The following is a 20,184-nucleotide window of genomic DNA, read 5'->3' as shown; positions in this document are numbered from 1 at the left end:
TTAATCAAATGATCGGATGGTACACGGACCCATGTTGTCAGTTCGATGTACTACTTCATGTTCTATGTTTACTGTCATTGGCTTGATTTGTTCCACAGATGTGCACATCTCCACTTGTCTAAATGCTCTCTTCCATCTATGAATCAATGACAGTAAACATGACAAGTACTGAAAAGGGCCAAGTTTACAACTAGGAAAAGCCATTTGATCATTTAGCAAATGTGTTCTCAGGTTTCTCTCTCTCATCAGTTTAAATATATAAGTAATTAGTATAATATAATATAATATATATATATATATATATATATATATATATATATATATATATATATATATATATATATATATATATATATATATATATATATATATATATATATATATATATATATATATATATAAAACATATTAAGATTTACAGAAAAGAAGTAAGAGCAACATTTTCTTACCATAAGCAAGAGACATTGTAAAAGTAAATTGGTTAGTATGTTAATGTTTCTTAAAAAAAATCTAATCCAAGATAAGAATAGAACAGACAAAATCTTAGTTTGTTTAAATTAAAGCTACTTATTAATATTATTATAATTATTATCATTAATAATAATAATAATCATCAAATTATTATTTTACTTTGTTTAAATTATGTTTAAACTTTGTTTAAATTTCATTATTTAATTTGATGTCATTTAAAATTAAATGCAATTTAGTTTGGTTATTTGACAAAAACTAAATATATATTTATTTTACAAGGAAATGTGAAGCATTGGAGAAATAACAAAAACTTGTTCCATTTCTAAATCGTTTCTTTCTGTTAAAAAAAAAAAACAACAACTTTCAGTGAATGTTTACATCCCTACACATTGCATTACACCACTTTTAGCAATGACTCTTTTAAGAATTAATAAAAGATGAATCAGTGTCTGAATTAGGCAAGGATATATACAATTTGATTTTGATTTTCAATAGGATTACAGCATACTGTGAGTATATATTAGAACCGTTGGTTCTTCACATCTGGCATCCGATAGAGTGTTTGAGTTTAACAAGTGGATAGGAACTTTGAAGGACACCTCCTGTGATGGGGCTCGTTCAGTATTTTAGACTCTATGTTTGATTCTTTTCAAGTGCCCAGAGAGTAAGAGAAATGACACAGCACAGCATACTCACTCACAGCAACAGAAAACAACAGATGAAGACCAACTGAAGCCTCACGGAAAAGCATGTTGAGCAGAGCTTCAGTGGATTCAACCAGTTCACAGGCCTGACATTTTCACATCAAGATTAAGGTTATATCTGGTGACAACAGATTGAAATCATGTCGCAGTTTTAGATGTAAACAGGTTGCTCCTGGGCTGTTAGCAAGCGGTACATGGCAGCTGGCATAGTCTTCATGTGAATCTGTGAGAAGAGAGGAAAAGACTGAGAGTCAGGTTAAGTATATTTATTTAAAAAAAATATTTTTGTTTTGTTTGTTTTTGTTTTTGATAAAGTTGGTGAACATAGCTTAATTTTTTTCTTTTTTTGTGCAACCCCCAACTCAGAAAAAGTTAGCTCTTATATTTCACTGCAAACAATACCGTATAAAGACAAATGAATTCATATTTTGTCTGGTCACTGTAATTTCATTTGTAAATACACATCCTTTCCCGTCATTTAGACCTGCAACACATACCAAAAAAGTTTGGACGGGAGCAATTTAGGGCTAGTAATCAGGTTAATTGTTTTAATAGTGATATTATTTGAAAAATAAAATATGATTGTAATTATGATTTGGTACAAAAGCAGCATCAAAGAAAACTCTAGTCATTAAGGAGTAAAAATGGGCAAGTACCACAATGTGTAGTTACATCTACCAATGGCAATGAAAACTGTATTGTGCCAAAAGGAAGCCCTATGTTAACAGTGCCCAGAAGTGACATAGACATCTCTGGGCTCGGAGGCAACTGGCATCACCATGAAACAGTGGCAAAGGTAACTTTGCTGAAAAGTACATTGAGATTTTAGAGCACAATATGCTGCCTTTAATTCTAAGTACAACCACATATATTTCAACAAGACAATGCAAAACCACATTCTGGACACATTACAAAGTCCTGGCTGCAGAAGAAGAGGATACAGGTACTTAACTGGTCTGCTTTCAGTCCCGACCTTAAGACTTGTTTGCAGGAAGAATGGGACAAAATTACACCTGAAACACTTCATCACTTGCTGTCTGCAGTCCCTAAACATATTTTAAGTGTTGTGAAAAAATGGCAACATTACAAAGTGGTAAATGCTTTACTGCTTAAACTTTTTTGACATGTGTTGCAAGTACCAAAATTGAAGCTTGTTCTTATTTAAAAAAAAAATAAAAAATAAAAAAAATACAAATCCTGAGGAACACATCAAATAATGTGATGTTGTATTTTCTGCAATAAAATATTTGAGGAATAAGATACTTTTTGTTTTTTATGCATTTTTTGAAAAATGAAACACATCCTGCTATAAGCAGTTTGTGAGTTAAATTTGACTTTTTTTCCCTCTTCCCAATATAACATATTCCTCATATTTTAATCAATTTTAATTCAAGTTTCCCTCTCAGATGCATAAATGTGAACTTTTCATACAGAAATCGCATTCATTTTGGTTGTGTGTACAAAAATACTTATAAAAGTTCAAAAACCTTTCTTTTGGTCTGCGTAAAACAGCTAAAGAGGGTGCAGTTTTAGTCCATAATTTGATGATTCTTATAAAAATAAGATGGACTATTGCTCACTAGAGAAAGAATAATGTGAGCAATATTTTGTAAGGCAGTTGCAAGCTTGGACTTGTTTCTGCTTTCCAGACTTACCTCACCAACTGCATTGGACAGAATGTGTACAATCTTTTCATGAGGGGTGGCCACAACACTTTGACTATTGATCTCAATGATCCGGTGGCCAACACGCACCCCACCTCGTTCTGCTATCCCTCCTCTCATCAGACTGCAAATCTGTAGAGAAAAGAAGAAGAAAAAAAACATTAAACTTTCATTTTAGACCAGAATATAATATTTAATACAGGTTTTTAAATGTTTTGTTCTTTTAGTCTTTTGTATTCTCGTTTTTCATGTCTTTTACTTTCAGTTTTCAACTAGTTGAAATAAATATTTTAATAGTATGTATTTAAATGTATAAATTTATGTATTAAATAACATTTATTTTGTAAAAGTAACAAAAAAAATTTGTATAGTCCATTTTAGGTTACTATAATAATGCCACATCTGAAACATTCACATAAAATTCATTATTAAAAAAAAAAAAAAATCATTAACATAATCATTCAAGAAATACAATTCTGATCAACCTTATTTATTTGAAGGGTTATTATAAAGGACTGTAATAAAGATTCTATATAAACAAAACTATTTTGCCATTACATTACAAATAAACAACATTTTATTAAAAAATAATTTTGAATGCTACAAGGATTGCATTAAAACATGTGCTACTTCATACACGTTTATTCTCTTTGTGTAAATTGGAACAAAACAAAAAAAATTAAAGAAAAAAGCACATTTGACATAATATCACACAAAACTGCATAAATGGCCTGGACATAATTATATCATATTTTCTCTTCAATCCACACCCAGGGAAATTAGCTACAGTGCCATGGGTTGCAAACTTCTTGTAATGTTGTGCACTGTGGGCGAAGGCAAATCTAGATTTCTGGAGATGGACCTGTAACCTTGAGACTGTGTATATTTTCCCCCAGTTTTAGTTCCCCAAGTCCTCAGACAGTTCTCTTCTCCTCTTTCTGTTGTCTATGCTTAGTGTGGCACACACAGATACACAATGCAGACTAAGGCCCCATTTACAGTAATACGTTTTAGTTTTAAAACAGCGTTTTAGAATAAAAACGATCAGCGTCCACACTAGCGTTTCACCCAGAATTTCTGAACAGCTCTGGGTCTACATTAAATCGCTGAAAACGCACATCACGTTATCACACTCACACTCTGAAATGGACTGCAGCATGCTTTGAGGACATACCCATATGAGAGCTGTGCACGTCGCACTGTTCATCAAGGATCTACCGCTGGATCTAATCTCAGTATATTTGTTAATAATGATGTTTAATTCATCCTCTTGTCTACATCTAACGACATATTCCCCGACTTTGGTCTTCAGAATATATTACTTGTTCTCAGGTGTTTTGGCTGAGTGCAAGGATAAGTTGGGTTAATATATCAATTAATGTAACCGCATACACTGATTCTGCATAGTGACTGATTGCTTTACCTTTATTTCCTATATTGTATAAACTTATTGTACGTTGTATCATAAAAAAATCGTTTTATAATGGCCATTATTGATTATTAAAACTGATATTCAGTGAAAGGAGGTATGTTTCATATTTTCAATGAAAATGAAAGTTATGTTATCAGCTCTGTTTTGCTTTAAATATGTATGAAGATGACACTCATATTATGCAGCTACACGACGCCTCAACACATTTGATGTCTGTTAAGTTGCTATTGAAAATAGGCTGTTCCTCATATCATGTTTTCATTTTATTGTTAAGAAAGTACTTTAATAATAGTAGTAATATTACTACTTAATATTGAGGAAAAAGCCCCAATCAGTGAATGTCTGCAGCCCCGCCTCCGTATTCAGATGTCTCTGTTTTCCCCTATCCACACTGAGATGGAGCAGCAGCGTTTTAGAATGAAAACGACCTTTCCAGTTTTTTTAAAACGCTTTGTTTTTGGGGCTCCAAAAATCTGCCGTAGTGTGGACGGAGGCGTAACCATAGCAAAACTTGTGCTTTTTAAAACTAAAACGAATTAGTGTAAACGGGGCCTTAGTGAACTTCTCTCCTTTTTTATCAGCTTTCAAGTGTGATTTTTAATTGCCCACACCTACTACATGCCCCAGGTTAGTTAAAGGAGCAACACATGCTTAAAAACAATCTTATTTATTCACAATTTTGAAATGGTGACAATAATTTTGTCCAGCCCATTTTGCAGTTTTGTTTGACATTATGTCAAATTAGTTTTTTTATCCTTTTTTGTTTTGATCCAATACACATAAAGAAAATAAACATGTGTATAGAAAAACTTGGTAATGCAATCCTTTTCTGTGAGAAATACTTGATTTTCTGGAAAAATTTCAGGGATGCCAGCAATTTTGGCCATGACGTTATTGGAGCAAATCCATAAGTAGCACTGCAACATGGCTGAATATCAGCGCTGTTGTAATTGTTGCATAGGCAAATAGTAAATCACAGCAGTGCTCATATAGAGTTATACTGTATATATGCTTACGTAAACATACATGTGTAGAACCATCTAAAAAATGTGCTATTATACATATAATACTCATATTAGAATACATTTGAATTGATACCCACAATGCCATTCTGCACGCTAAACCCCAGCTGGTATCTCAGATCTGGTCTTCTAATGAGGACAGTGGTCACAGGTGGGCATCTCACAATGTTGAGCTTTATTCTAGATTGGTTCTTCAATCCCTTGAACATTAAAGCAATATAATTATGGCATAATCTGAATGCAAAACAATTGGGTACAAATACATTTTCTTGTAAAACTATATAATTTTTGGAATGTTGACTTGATAATAGCCCAGCTGTACCTTGATAATACTCTGGCAGGTGGAGAGGGGCAATCCCACCAGGCTGGTGCCATTGATGGACATGATCTGGTCCCCGATGTTCAGTCTGCCAGACTTCTCTGCCGGGCCCCCATGCATCATGTTTGCTATAATAACAGTGGGCAGGATAGAGCCCCAGCCCGACTCTACAATCACCAACCCAAGAATCTCTCCCTTCTGCTTCTCTATGTAAACCTGTAGTGAACCCACACACAAACATACTTATCACACACTCTAATCAACACTAAAAAACTACAAAAAACTAGCATCATCAAGCCAAATATTACAGTAATCTTCAGTTTTCATGTGGCATGCCCACATACATCTTTGCAGTTCTCAGACTTGGAAAAGTGAATAAGGTCATCGTTGTACATGTCCTGTGTGTTAAGGAGGTCACTGTACTCTTTCTGGCTCAGATCCTCTGGGTTGATGCCATTGGCACGCAGGAACTCCTGGTAAGCCACGCTGAAAGCCTGGCCGATGGACTGAGCTATGAGCTGAGCCTGAGAAAAAAATAAAAAAAAACATATCAGGAATACAGTCTGATTTAACTATCCATTTTAGAGGACATAAGAACAGTAGAAAACAGCTACATGCATGGGTCAAGAGACAACAAGTGTGGCGTCCCTCAGAACAGATGTATATTTGCCTTTTGGGCTCATGCCAACACAGACTGTGACATATACAGACTCTTTAAAATCAAAAGCCTCTGCAGCTGAATAGAAAAAAGGTAAATTCTCATGGGTGAAGTGAACCAAAGTCAGTATTGTCAAGTATGGTTTTACCCACATTTGAAATTGGTCCTCTGTCTTTGACTCACCCAAGTGTGCACACACATTATGAGGTAGGAGTGCAAACACATTCACATTCTGTAAGTACAAGGGCAAGGTGCTCAAGGGCAACTCAGCTGGGTATTAATAATTGGGGGAGAGTCCAGGTCATATACCTTCAATTTCTACCAGGACTGGGAAATGAACCTGCAAACTTTGGATTTCAAATCCCTAACTATTAGATAACTGCGCTCTACCAGCTCTCATCTACTAAATCAACCGACTCAGCAAGATGCAGAGTAACACAATCTGGATAAATGTTATTAGAGGACACCACAATGCAAATTGACTGCAATACTGAACATGCTGGGGTAGAATCAGAAGCGATTAAGGAAAGGTTAAAGGTGCAGCTAGGTAACACTAGATCATGTCATTCTCCAGTTACAAATCTTTAGTACTTTATAGTAAAACTGCAACTCCAAAATTAAAAACCTATTAAAAAACTTCATTATATCTCACACATTTTCAGCTGTGTAGCGAGCAAAACTTGTCATAATGTGCAATATTTCATGCATGTAAGGCTTGCATTATCTCTGCTGATGTCTATACGGAGACAAGCACTTTGTTTAACCTAGGCGTTGACAGGTCGGCGAGGTAAAGAAATTATCCAAATTACTCTTTAAAGATGGCTAGGCAAAAGAACACCATTTATTTATGTATTTGTTTGTTTGTTTGTTTATTGATATTTTGGTAATTAATTAAAAAACAGAAAAAAGCGTGCTAGAAACAGAAACATGCTGTCATTTATATTGTTTTTTTTTTAATTGCACTTACATTACCAAGTCAAGGATTGACACTTTTTCTTTTGTTTTTTTTAATTTAATTTTCACTGTGCTCGCTGCTCCTAGCAGCACTTTTGTTTAAGCAGCCTTTCTTCTCATTTTACACTTGAACAAAAAATTAGTGCGTAGGTCTATGTAACTGCCTATATTTTGATTAAATTACATTATCGATGCTGTAAAACAGGGGTGTCAAACTCAATTCCTGGTGGGCCGAAGCCCTGCACAGTTTAGTTCCAACCCTGCTCCAACACAATTACCTGTAGGTTTCAAACAAGCTTGAAGGACTTAATTAGTTTGATCAGGTGTGTTTAATTAGGGTTGGAACTAAACTGTGCAGAGCTGCGGCCCTTTTGGAACTGAGTTTGACACCTGTGCTGTAAAAGTTACATTATGAAATTGAAAATCGGTCTCATATAAAAAAAAAAAACATTTGTGTGCTTACAGCCTATTTGTAAAAGAACACTTTGTGTGACTAACAGAGTTTAAAAAAATCATAGCTGTCTAAAATAAATACTGCAACCATGGTGTCATACTTTAGACCAGTTGTGTTTAAACAACTGGAGGGCCGGTGTTCTGCATATTTTAGTTCCAGCCCCAATTAAACACACTCGAACCAGCTAATAAAGCCCTTACTAGGTATACAAGACTTCCAGTCGGGTGTGTTGGAGGAGGTTGGAGCTAAACTATCCAGGACACCGGCCCTCCATGAGTTTGGACACCCCTGCTTTAGACGGTCTGTGCACAAATGACTATCTATCTGCGTGAACAGGGTTTGCAGATGTACAAATCCATATTTGTTGACAAACAGTTTGTACTACCTTATCATAACTTTTGGCCCCAAATTTTTAATTGGATGAACATTTTTAGTTCTATGCCTTACCCAGATTATAAAAATACACATAAATACATTTAGATAGTTTAAATTAATCATTGCTATCAGAATGTGAAGAGACTTTTAACCAGCACAACAAAAATGTGACAATCACCTACTGCACATTTAACTCACTCATCCTCAGGCCATTCAAAACAGTACTTCCCACACATAGACTTTACCTAGGTGGGCTGCCCAGGTATTTTAATAGCCCCCCAAGTGTATTTGGTGACATGCTTTTTTATTTTTTTATTTGACACAGAGATTGTAAGACTTTTCATATCAACAGTTTGTGGACCATCTGGTCTATCAGTGTCTGTGAGTGTTGGCTCCAGCCCCAAAGCATGCTTCAATGCCTGCTGCGCCCAGGCTGTGTGCTTTTGTGTTACATGTGAACATGCTATCACTGGCTGTGTGTTCTCATCCTGTTTGACAATGGCACATGGCTTGTCTTTGTCTCTTTGTGCCATGTGCTCTCCTGTCTAGTCCCACCCACCTTGTGATCCTATTATTAATCATTAAGTTCACCAGCCCTGTTATCAGTTTATTAGTTTGCTTTCCCTATTTCATTTTCCAGTGTGCTCTGTTCTGTGCTGAACTGTTGACGTTCCTTGTGAGTTCAGGCCAGTTATTGTTTCTCGCCCATGAGTTGTTTAAGCTGTTTTTTTGTTTTCTTTATATATTAATAAAGTTTTTGGTTTTTGTATTTGGGTCCTAGCATAAAACCTGGATACATAGTAGGTGACCCTGACACAAACCTAGGTAAGTTCTAAAAATCTCTAGAAACAAGATTATATACTTATTTATTACTCCATAAAATACCCCTAGAATCAGAAGGTCCATAATTAACCATATTTGTATTAGTCGTGTATATTATTGAGCTCCATACTGATGTGAAGTTCTCATGGATGCACAAACGCAGCATGATGTACGCTGAATATGGACAATAAAATAATATTTAATTTGTCAAAAAAACTATTTTAACAAACAAAGTCTAGTTAAATATTTTAACCTAATGTGTAGAGATTTATTTGACCTACATAGAGAAAGTGAGCTCCTACATAAATACACCACATTAATATAAACCTAATATGTATACAACATGTAGAATATAATCCTGCATTTTGTGTCCTGATGCGAGTTTGAACATGTCTTTTTCCATATACTGATCTCGTATTATTCACTATGCTTAGGTATAGCCAGAAATTTGTTATAGGGCACATTTAACCCATCGAAAAGAAACAGTGTCATGTAAAAGGTGTTAAATGTTCTGTTGCTGAGGGACAAACCTTTAATAGAAAGGATTTTAAGTATTACTATGTTATGTAATTAAAGGATGTTATATATTATGCATTAAAATCTCCTTCCCTTCAGCACTGGAGGCAATCACATATTCAGAGGCTTTCCAGCTCTCCTTTTGAAAAGCACAGACTAATTGTTTACTTCATAAGATCATAGTGTACCATCAGGGGCCAGTGTTATTAATTTTCATTTGTTTTTGTTTTGTTTGAGTATTTTTGTTTTTGGTCAATTTAATCACTGAGGATCATACTTTAGTTTCAGCTAAACCTTAATTGTTGTACTGACGAGAAATAAAGTAAGTACAACTTGGATTACCTGAGGGTGGCTAAATAAATATCTTTTTGTGAACTTTTCCTTTAAATGTGGAAGGAGTATAGGTAACACCTAACTTGAAGGGGTATTCATAAGACTATCATGGAATTGAAAATGCCATGAATGTGAAGGAAATTGCATGTTTATGACAACTGTCATTTCACATGATACAATTTCAATAGCGTCATGACAATCATGTTTATGACAGATTTATGTTGTTTTGTCTTGAGAATGTTGTCAACTGACGGAAGTCGCTGTGTTTTGGTCATTTTAACTTATCATGATAAAGACACTGACAGGTTTGTTGTCTTGGTAATGTCAAGATATCTTAAACAATGTAACCTTTGCATTTAAAATGATATAACCAAGAGAATTACACTAAATGACAGTTGTCATAAGACTGCATACAATCTCCAACATATTCACGTGATATGTCAAGAGTATAAAGTCGTCATGACAGTTTTGTGAACAGTGTTATCGAAGTATAAAAGTGTAAAAGAATAAAATGAGGCAGACAGTGGTTAAACTCCCTTTAACTATGATATATAATAAAGTGTGGCTTATTGCTTTTTTAAAATGCAGCATTATAACAATGTTATAAAAGAAACAAGTAACAAGTAGTTTAATAAATAAAGATGTAGTCAATAAATGTTTTTTTTTTAGCAATAAAAAAAAAATGACACCCTGATTACAACTCACATCTTCAGACTCAAAGACGTGACAGATCATCTTGTATTGGCGCTTCTCATCCTGGGCTGGATCAGAGGCCTCCATGTTCTCCTGAGAGTCAGAGCGAGGCATTCTCCTTCTGGCCATCAGCACCACAATGTTCCCAATATCAGCAATATAGGAGATGGTCCTTAAAGGGTGATCCATCATGGTCTCCTGTGAATCCGCAGAAGATAGAAATAGTAATTAAAATGATCAAGGTTCAATACATTAACACATTTCAAATATTTTATGTAATTTTTCATTGTTTAAAAACATTAATTTTAATATCCTTTATTGTGTTATTCTATTCTATTCTATTCTATTCTATTCTATTCTATTCTATTCTATTCTATTCTATTCTATTCTATTCTATTCTATTCTATTATGACCGACCCTGTAATTACTGGTTTTCACACTTTATATCTGAGGCAGTTTTGATTCTAGGTAAACAGAATGCTGGGTTATCTTGATTTACATTTCATACTGCTTATAACTTACTCACGGTTAGCATTGAACCCTGAGAATTTACAAACTATATCTTGAGTTATGTCCTTATTTGCAGTTCAAGTGTCTTTTGTGATTTGAATCTTGTGCTGCAAGGACAAACGTGCCCTCATGTGAAGCCCTCCTCGTGTGAGGAGTTGAAAGTGTAAAGACCCGTGTGACTGCACATAGCTAGACAAAGCATTTGAGTATCATTCATTCCTTCATTTTTTTTCCAGCTTAGTCCCTTTATTAATCGGGAGTCACCACGGTGGAATGAACTACCAACTTATCCAGCATATGTTTTACACAGTGGACGCCCTTCCAACTGCAACCCATCACTAAAACACCCATACACTCTTTCACACACAAATTCATACACTACAGCCAATTTAGCTTACCCAATTCATCTATAGCGCATGTCTTTGGACTTGTGAAGGAAACCGAAGCACACAGAGGAAACCCACATGAACATGGAGAGAACATGCAAACTTCACACAGTAAAGCCAACAGACTCAGCTGAGGCTCAAACCAGCGACCTTCTTGCTGTAAGGTGATCCTGCTAACTACTGTCATTCACTTGAACTATTTATCTCATAATGCACTACACTCACATACCAATTACAGGTCACCTCTTAATTACACACACACAACTGAAGCTTAGGAAGATCACTTGGATTATAAATACAGCACACACACTCATCCAGTGCTGAGTCATGTTTTCTGTAGTGAGCATCATGTACAGTAAGCGTTTCTTGGATTGTTTAATTCTGTTTTGACCTTTTTTTATTTTATTGTTTAAATTTGTTTGTTTTGCCGCCTTCCTCGACCATTCACCTGTTTTTTCATTTACGCGTTTGGAGAACACTCCCTGCTATTTACTTGAACTACATATGCCATTATGCACTGCATTTCCATTCACTGGTTTGGAGAACACTTTCTGTCATTCACTTGAACTACATGTCCCATCATACACTGCACTCACACACCAGTTGCATGTGACCTCTTAATTACACACACAGCTGAAGCTTGTGAAAACTACTTGGACTACAAATACAGCACATACACTCATGCAGTGCTGAGTGTTGTTTCCCTGTAGTGAGCATCATGTACAGTAAGCGTTTCTTTGATGGTCTAATTCTGTTTTGACCCTTATTTATTTCATTGTTTATGTTTGTTTTGCCACCTGCCTCGATCATTCGCCAGTTTTTCGTTTACGCGTTTGGGTTACCTGCATGCTTCCATACAGTATGTCCCTGTGTTGAACCTCGCCTGTATGACGATTCTAAATAAAGCTACATTTGGATCAAACCCTTGTCACTACATCCAATCATTACAGTTTGAAGGAGCACACTTGTACCACGCGTTAGTTTAATACAGATTACAAAACCAAAGAACATTTGTTTTCAAATGTAGTTGGTTCATTTAAAAGTAAAGAGTTCAAGTTTTATGTGGATATATTTCTTATGTCTGTGAAGCAATGGTGGCATGGTCGCTCAGTGGTTAGCACTGTCACCTCATAGGAAGGTTACTGGTTCAAGTTTGCATGTTCTCCTTGTGTGAATTAAGTGGGCTAAAATGGCTGTAGCGTAGGAGTGTGAATGTGAAAGTGTAGGGATGTTTCCCAGAGCTGGGTTGCAGGTGGAAGGGCAATTGCTGCCTAAAACATACAGTATGCAGGACAAGTTGTCAGTTAATTCCGCTGTGGTTCCCCCTGATAAATAAAGGGACTAACCTGAAGAAAAATAAATGAATGAATGAATGAGTCTATGAAACATTTATTCTAAGCTAACCGACAGCCCACATAACAACCGCAGAAACTATTGTAAAAAAAACATCTGGTCCAAAGCCTTTCTGTGCTCCAGGCATTGTGCCTACCCATCTCATTAGGTAAGATTAATGTTGGAATTAAACAAACTGATACACTACTATAAAAATCGTGTGGTTGTTTGCTATAAACTTATGTTATTTTGTGACATCAATATGTTTGGATAGGTCTATTGACCTGTGTGTGCCGGTGCACAATATGTTTGTATATTTATAACTACTGTACCTCCAAGGACAGTGGCAGCCATATTATTTTGTTGGTCATGGGCTGAAATGTTTTGGAACCCCTGCTGTAGGTGATGGAGTACCTGTGAGTCTGCATTGAGCACTTTGATTCTCTGAGTAGAAATGAAGAGGTCCACCTCCGTCATGGGCTGAGCATCGCCTTCTGGAGCCTGAAGACAGATAATATAATATAATATAATATAATATAATATAATATAATATAATATAATATAATATAATATAATATAATATAATATAATACAATATAATATAATATAATATAATAATGAGAGAGAGAGAGAGAGAGAGAGAGAGAGAGAGAGAGAGAGAGAGAGATCTGACAGGGCCCAGAGATGCCATGAAGAAGTTGGCAAGCATCTAGCATTAGGCACCTCAAAACCAGCTATTATTATTATTTTTATTTTTTTAACGTGTAACTTTGACAGCTTGGGAGTTTTTGATAAGTCAGCTAGTATTGCAAGTTGGCATGGGGTTAGTTCGGTTAGTTTTGTTCTTCATTCGAAGGAATTCAGTATTGTGAGAGAGAAAGAGGAAAGAAAGAAAGAGAGAAAGAGATTTAAAAGATTTCCAAGTGCAGGTTGGCTGAATAAGAGGTGCAAAGCATGCTATATCCCTCACAAACACATTCGAAAACAGTCACTGACACAGCACAGTACCAGAATCAAATAGATACGATACAAAGAAGAAGAAAAATCACTTGCATTTTCTGTATCCAGCAAACTAGACTTCCTGGCTTTAACTCTTTCCATGACATCCCCATGTGATTAAAAACTGAGGTCATGTTTGGTGTGGAATGAACAATGGTTAACAGACTGTGCAGATGAACACAGGTACATGACTTGTTGCTGGATTCAGAAGAATGTCAGAGTGACACGAAATATGAAAACACTGAAGTGCTGAAACCAGGAAAAAAGAGAAGACGAAGAACAAAAATAAAACAAAAACTCCAACTGATGAGCAATTACTGCACCTTCTTCTTGTTTTTGGCTAATTTCTGGGCCGTCTGCTTAGCATGGAACAAACAGAGACAGGAACATTGTTAGAGAAAGCAAAGCTCAGCAAGACCGTTCACATTTAAGGCACTTTCTGCATCTGAAAAGTAGCACTCCTTCGTGAAGATTTGAAATATTTGGTTTTGAACCAACTGTGCTTCACATGTTTTGCAATGGGCAAGCAAATACATTTCAGTAGTCCCCTAGTGACTGGCTGCAATATAGGTCATAAACATCAGCCTCTTCATGTGAACAACATTAAGTAAGTCTGATTACATTTACAATAATTTTCACCAAACATTGTTTCTGCCATTTCAGGTATATAGTCAAGTGCTATACTTTTTTCTAATTTGTTTGCTTTTATTATTTTTTTTTTTTTGATGCTTTGATGCTAGACAATATGGTGTTTTCTGGAATTTAGTAGCTTCACCACACCTCCACCCAACCCCCCTAAATTCTTACTTTTTACATTTTTTAATACATTTTAATTTATGCGTTTTTTATGGCACAGTGGCTCAGTGGTTAGCACTGTCACCTCGGATCACGTATGATTAACACCCAGTGGTGTTAAACTAGACATTGCAGTCCAAATACAAAACACATTTTCACCCGGCCCCTCCTTCGACAACTCTGTGCAGATGCAGGTTGAGATTGACAACACCAAGACGAGCAAGCGTGCCTTGCTATTGAGCCTACACCATAAATGCATGACAAGTGAAAAAAAAAATTGCTAACACTTTATAATAACTATACACTATAAATAATTTATTAAGCATTAGCAAATAGTTAATTCATGAATTGTTAAGCATTAAGTCTACATTATAGGACATTAAGATAAGCAGTTTAGATTAATATATCAAAGGAAATGATTAGATAGTGTGACATCATTGACAACTTAGTTATTAAAAAATCAGGAGTGTGTCCACAACTGTGAGTGAGTTTTTGTCTTTAAAACAGTCATGAGTTCTTTTACAGCATTGATTTCTGAATTATTAATTATCAATCCCCAACAATACTAAAATAGTCAAATTCAGAGGTTACTTTTGATAACAGCTCTGTAAAATCATCAATAAAAGTTGCAGAAAATTTTGGAGGTTTGTAGATAATGATCAGTAAAATGTGTGGAGCACCCTTCAGTGCCATACTCAGATAATCAAAGGACATTTAGTCACCAAATGGCACCTGCTCACACACAAAGGTCTTTGAGCATCTTTGAGCAGCAATACCTCCACCTCTCCTATTAGCTCTGTAAACACAAGTTAGGAGGGGCTGCTTCATTTAGGACTGCTGCATTACAACTGTCATCTAGCCAAGTTTCATTTAAAAGATAACATTCACCTAAAATACAGGCTATTTGTGTTGATAAAATCGCTGACAAGAAGTGACTTTAAGCGATTTGATAACTACTTTTAATCAGACCAGGGTAAAAAGGCTGCTCAAAAACAAACACTCAACACCTCAATGATTAAAAACTACAGATCAGTCTCTCTCCTTATCTTTATTGCCAAACACAGGAAAAGCTTTTTTTTAAACCAAATTTCCAAATTTTACACACAAAAACCTGCTAGATGCACTGGATGAGACTGCACTATTCTCGCTCACTGAAGCCCTGTAAATTGCCAAAGCAGTAATGAATATGGCCTACCAGACACATAATTATTTTGCTTTTATTCAACAAATGATTATTCAACCAACTTTGCCCAGGGAAGACTAGATGTCTAGTCGTAATCTGATTCCAAGGTATTTATGACCCAAAGGAATGTGCCCACAGCACCGCACAGAAGAGACCTTTCCAGGACTTCTTTAAGCTTCTTGCTTAAGACTGATGTTTTTATGTAAACTTTACTCTCTCTTTATGTGTAATCATGTGTTTTGGAACGTTTCCCTTGCTCCTGTATTAATATTATTGGTTTTAATACTTCTGCATACAATGTTTAACCCAACCGAGGCTAAACAAGCTCATAAACTGTTCATGTTTAGAGTTGTTTTGAAGCTAACTTTCTGTACTTATTGGTCGTTATTGGTCGTTGACATTTTATCTTAATACGAGTGCAACATATTAACATTTTAAGAGACTTGAACATTTCTGCCTCAGTTTGCATCAAATTTGCCAATGCAAATTCCTCTGCCTCGGACAAAGAGTCATAAAGTCATGTCTCCGGGAAGTTAGTTTCTAATTGTTCAACTTTCCATGGAGGGTGGATCCGAACCTGCTCTATAAAGCTTGTGTTCAAAAACCACTCACTCTCTTAAACCATCTCTCTGCTCTGCAACTCTCTGACACCATGCTCTTAAAAACCGCAACCTCTTCAAACTCTGCAACCTCTTCAACTTACTCTTCTTCAGAGAGAGCTCCTTTTCAACTCTTCTTCTAAAAAGTACCACCAACCACATGCTCAACCAAGGGAGCTTCCTTACATCACATGGACACATGCAAGTACACTTACATCTCAACTCATGTAAACTAAAGGCAACCCTAAAGAGACAATAGAAGGGTGAATTTGATTATGTTTGGTTCGCTTGGTTTGCTCTCACAAACTCAGAAGTTTCCCCATCATTACATTCTCCTAACCTCTTTACTTTCTTTACTCTTCTCTACACTTGTATGAATGTGTGTTTGTGTTAGGTGTTAGTTTCTGTTAGATTAGTCAATAAAGTTTAATTTTGTTTAAAGAAAGATGCCTGTGTATATTTATGAATCTAATGTCTTAAAGTTCGCTCTGTTACCCTGCTCAAACTTAATGGGTTTTTATTTTGATTGCAATAGCCATAATAAACTCGACTGTACACTCGAACGATCGCTGGATGATTTGTTTGTTCGGATCTAAAGAGTCGGTTCATTAGAAGCCTCGTTCAAATTGATCTTCCTCCCGCTAAACTAATCCGCTATATATATATATATAATGGGGCAGAAGATACGCGAGCACTGTAATCTAACGGTGGAAAAGGTAACAAGCTAATTTGTTACAGTAATAATGGTGTAGATATGTGATTACTTTAATCTACATTATAATTTGTTACAGATTATTAATGTAGATATGAGTGCAATTTAATCTACATTATAATTTGCTACAAAAGAATCTATTCTGTTTTTATTGCACATGTCTGCTGTTTTTGATGTGGTACGATACACTCAGTGGGCATCACTGAAACACCACTCTGCTGGTTGCAGTTTTACCTCACAACAGATCATTCTGGGGTGCCTGGAAAGCATAGGTCGCCAAAGCTCATCAGCTGGTCACAAGGGTGTTCTTGATCTCCTTCTATATTCTATTTACACCACATCACTAGGAGCTATCGTTCAATTACATGGTATCTTTTATTATTGTTATACCAATGACACACAGCTCAATATTTTATTTCATTCCGATAACCCAACGTAACTGTAAGGATCTTACACTTCCTGGAGGATATCTCGACTTGAAGGAAATACCATCACCTACAGCTTAATCTGGCAAAAAAAAAACTCCACACATTGAACACAATTTCTCATTCCAACTGGGAACATCTACCATTACACCATGCAATTCAGTAAGGAACCTTGGGGTAATCCTAAATGATCAGCTTTCCTTCAAAGAGCACAATACTAACACAGCTCGATCCTGCATGTTTCAACATTAGAAAAATCCAACCCTTCCTAACAGATCATGTTGTACAACATTTAGTCCAAGCTCTTGTCATTTCAAGGCTGTTCTACTGCAATTCTCTTCTAGCTGGACTTCCATATTGCACACTTAAATCTCTACAGATGATCTAGAATGCTGCTGTCACTTGTCTGGTCTTCGATGAGCCAATGAGAGCCAAGGTAACACCTCTCTTTATTTTTCTGCATTGGATCTCTTACCTCCATTTGTACCATCACATAGAGTCACTTTCCAAAACCTTTTCATTCAATTCAATTCAAAGTAGAGTCATTAGCATATTCATACGTGGGAGGAGGTAGGGAGAGGTTTTGCACTCGTGCATGTTGCGCTCAGTTTCATGTTCATTCAGATGTACAAAAGAACATGTGTGGGATTTGGCGTAGGCAGTGTTTCATACATCTGAATTTTTTTCTGCGTACGCACATTTACAGCATAGTGGGTATGCAATGTTTTGGTAGGATTTCCACGTCTTCGTACATGAGCCCCCAGGCCTGTTGAGCACTCTTCTCCACCAGCCAGGATCCAAAAATGAAACCCCTGTTGAACACATTCTCCCCAAGAGTGTGGTGGTTGGGTACTCTTCCTGTGGCATCAAGCAGCAAGTGATAGTGGCAAGTCAGGGGACTGAAGTGCCAGAGGAGTGTCCGGTTGATAGTACTGGGTGTGCTGTACAATAAGGTCCTCCAATTAGAGTTTGTTTATCTGTCACTCAGGAATTTTAAGATCACTGGCTGCCATCTGTCAGCCATTTTGATGCCCTTTTATTGGGCATGAGGTATTTTGTGTTGGTTTGCTCCATATGTACCCAAAACATTATCATGCACCCTGTTGGTATTTTTGCCTGTTTTTTAGGTCTTCAGCATGCAAATATTTCAATTTTGCTGATTTACAGTGCATCCAGAAAGTATTCATAGCACTTCACTTTTTCCACATTTTGTTATGTTAAAGCCTTATTCCAACATGGATTAAATTTGTTTATTTCCTTAAAATTCTAAAGACAAGTCAGGATAGAGGGAAAGATCAATGCAGCAATGTACAGAGACATCCTGAATGAAAACCTGCTCGAGAATGCTTTTGATCTCAGACTGGGGTGACGGTTCATCTTACAGCAGGACAATGACCCAAAACACACTGCCAAAATATCAATGGAGTGGCTTCACAACAACTCGGTGAATGTCCTTGAGTGGTCCAGCCAGAGCCCAGACCTAAATCCTATTGAACATTTCAGGAGAGATCTGAAAAAGGCTGTACACTGCCACTTCCCATCCAACCTGATAGAGCTTGAGAGAAACTGCAAAGAGGAATGGGCAAAAATTCCCAAAAGACAGGTTTGCCAAGCTTGTGGCATCATATTCAAAAAGACTTGAGGCTGTAATTGCTATCAAAGGTGTATCAACTAAGTATTGAGCAAAGGCTGTGAATACTTAAGTACATGTAATTTTTCACATTATTTAGTTTTTAATAAATTTGTAACAATTTCAAAAAAATAAACTTTTTTCACATCGTCATTATGGGGTAATTATGGGACATGGCTTAAACTCATAAATAATAATGTTAATGCTGTTTTTGTGAATATGGCCAGGGTGTAAATGCACAGTACTGTTACGAGCTTATTGCCACAATATATTGTTTTGACAACATAATATTGTTGCCTTCAATGATTTCCTGAAGATAAATACCCAAAAATTGCACAACTGGAATAACTGATCTCTTATGAAGCAAGAGATCGCAATGACATATGATGACGTGTGCAGGTGTTGTAGTGGTGTCCCATTTCTTAGGGGTACATTTTGAAGCCCTTCCCCTTCACACCCCATTTCAAGGGCAAAGGGGAATGGGTAGGGGTAGGGGTGCAAAAATAGAATTGGGATTGGGCCATTATTGTTCAGTGACCACATAAGTATACTAATTTGCAAACAACTATTCCAACATTGTTGGCTCCATACACAACACAATCTGTAATTTAACATTTCAACACAAAATGTTTATACAAAGGGATATGCTGGAGGAAGACTAAATGGCACATGTGTTGGGTTTACTGCATTTTTTTAGGTGGAGGTAAAAAATGCTGAGTAATGCAAGTGACAGAGTGAATGACTGTATAATGACACAAGAGGATGAGCAGGCAGGAGATGGTAAATGTTGCTGGTCCTTTAGGAACAAGAATCATGGCATTTGACTATAGAATCATTTTATTACTGAAAAAAGATTGTGTACACATACTTTTACAACCATCCCACAGTTTTACAACCATCTCTCTTAGGGCGTACTAACACTATGCTATTCGAAAAGTGCCCAGGCCCGTTTCCCGGATCGTTTGAGAAGTGTGAGTGTGCTGAATCTGGCTTAGGCACGGTTCACCTGGCCGGCCCTGGCCCAGTTGGAAGAGGTGGGCCTGAGCGCGGTTCACTTGGGCGCGCCAAACAAACGCGCCAAAGCCCGAAACTGAAAGCGAGACGTGACTTTTAAGGGACTGTTTTATATGGATTTATTAATCAATCTTACTGTTCAATGAACGCAAACTGCCGTAGTTTGTTAAATACGCAAGCCC

General features: G+C 36.4%; 1 protein-coding gene across 6 annotated transcripts in view; it reads right to left on the bottom strand.

Moving 5' to 3' along the window:
• Positions 1-940: 940 nt before the first annotated feature.
• The window catches only part of apba1a (amyloid beta (A4) precursor protein-binding, family A, member 1a), a 104,961-nt gene continuing 85,717 nt past the window's right edge, over positions 941-20,184 (bottom strand). For 3 of the 6 annotated variants that reach the window (XM_001343336.7, XM_073951434.1, XM_073951433.1), the window contains exons 7-14: positions 13,968-14,000; positions 13,060-13,146; positions 10,430-10,615; positions 5,957-6,136; positions 5,616-5,828; positions 5,374-5,493; positions 2,831-2,971; positions 941-1,398 (exon numbers count right to left, since the gene is read on the bottom strand). In XM_001343336.7, the coding sequence (XP_001343372.1) occupies positions 1,327-1,398; positions 2,831-2,971; positions 5,374-5,493; positions 5,616-5,828; positions 5,957-6,136; positions 10,430-10,615; positions 13,060-13,146; positions 13,968-14,000 (1,032 nt within the window). In that variant the 3' untranslated portion in view covers positions 941-1,326. The remainder of the gene's footprint in view (positions 1,399-2,830; positions 2,972-5,373; positions 5,494-5,615; positions 5,829-5,956; positions 6,137-10,429; positions 10,616-13,059; positions 13,147-13,967; positions 14,001-20,184) is intronic. The other 3 variants (XM_068221523.2, XM_073951436.1, XM_073951435.1) reach the window with 1 other exon arrangement.

Source organism: Danio rerio, chromosome 5 (genome assembly GCF_049306965.1).
Source record: "Danio rerio strain Tuebingen ecotype United States chromosome 5, GRCz12tu, whole genome shotgun sequence".
Taxonomy (NCBI): Eukaryota; Metazoa; Chordata; class Actinopteri; order Cypriniformes; family Danionidae; genus Danio; species Danio rerio.
This window is presented reverse-complemented; position numbering and strand designations above follow the sequence as displayed.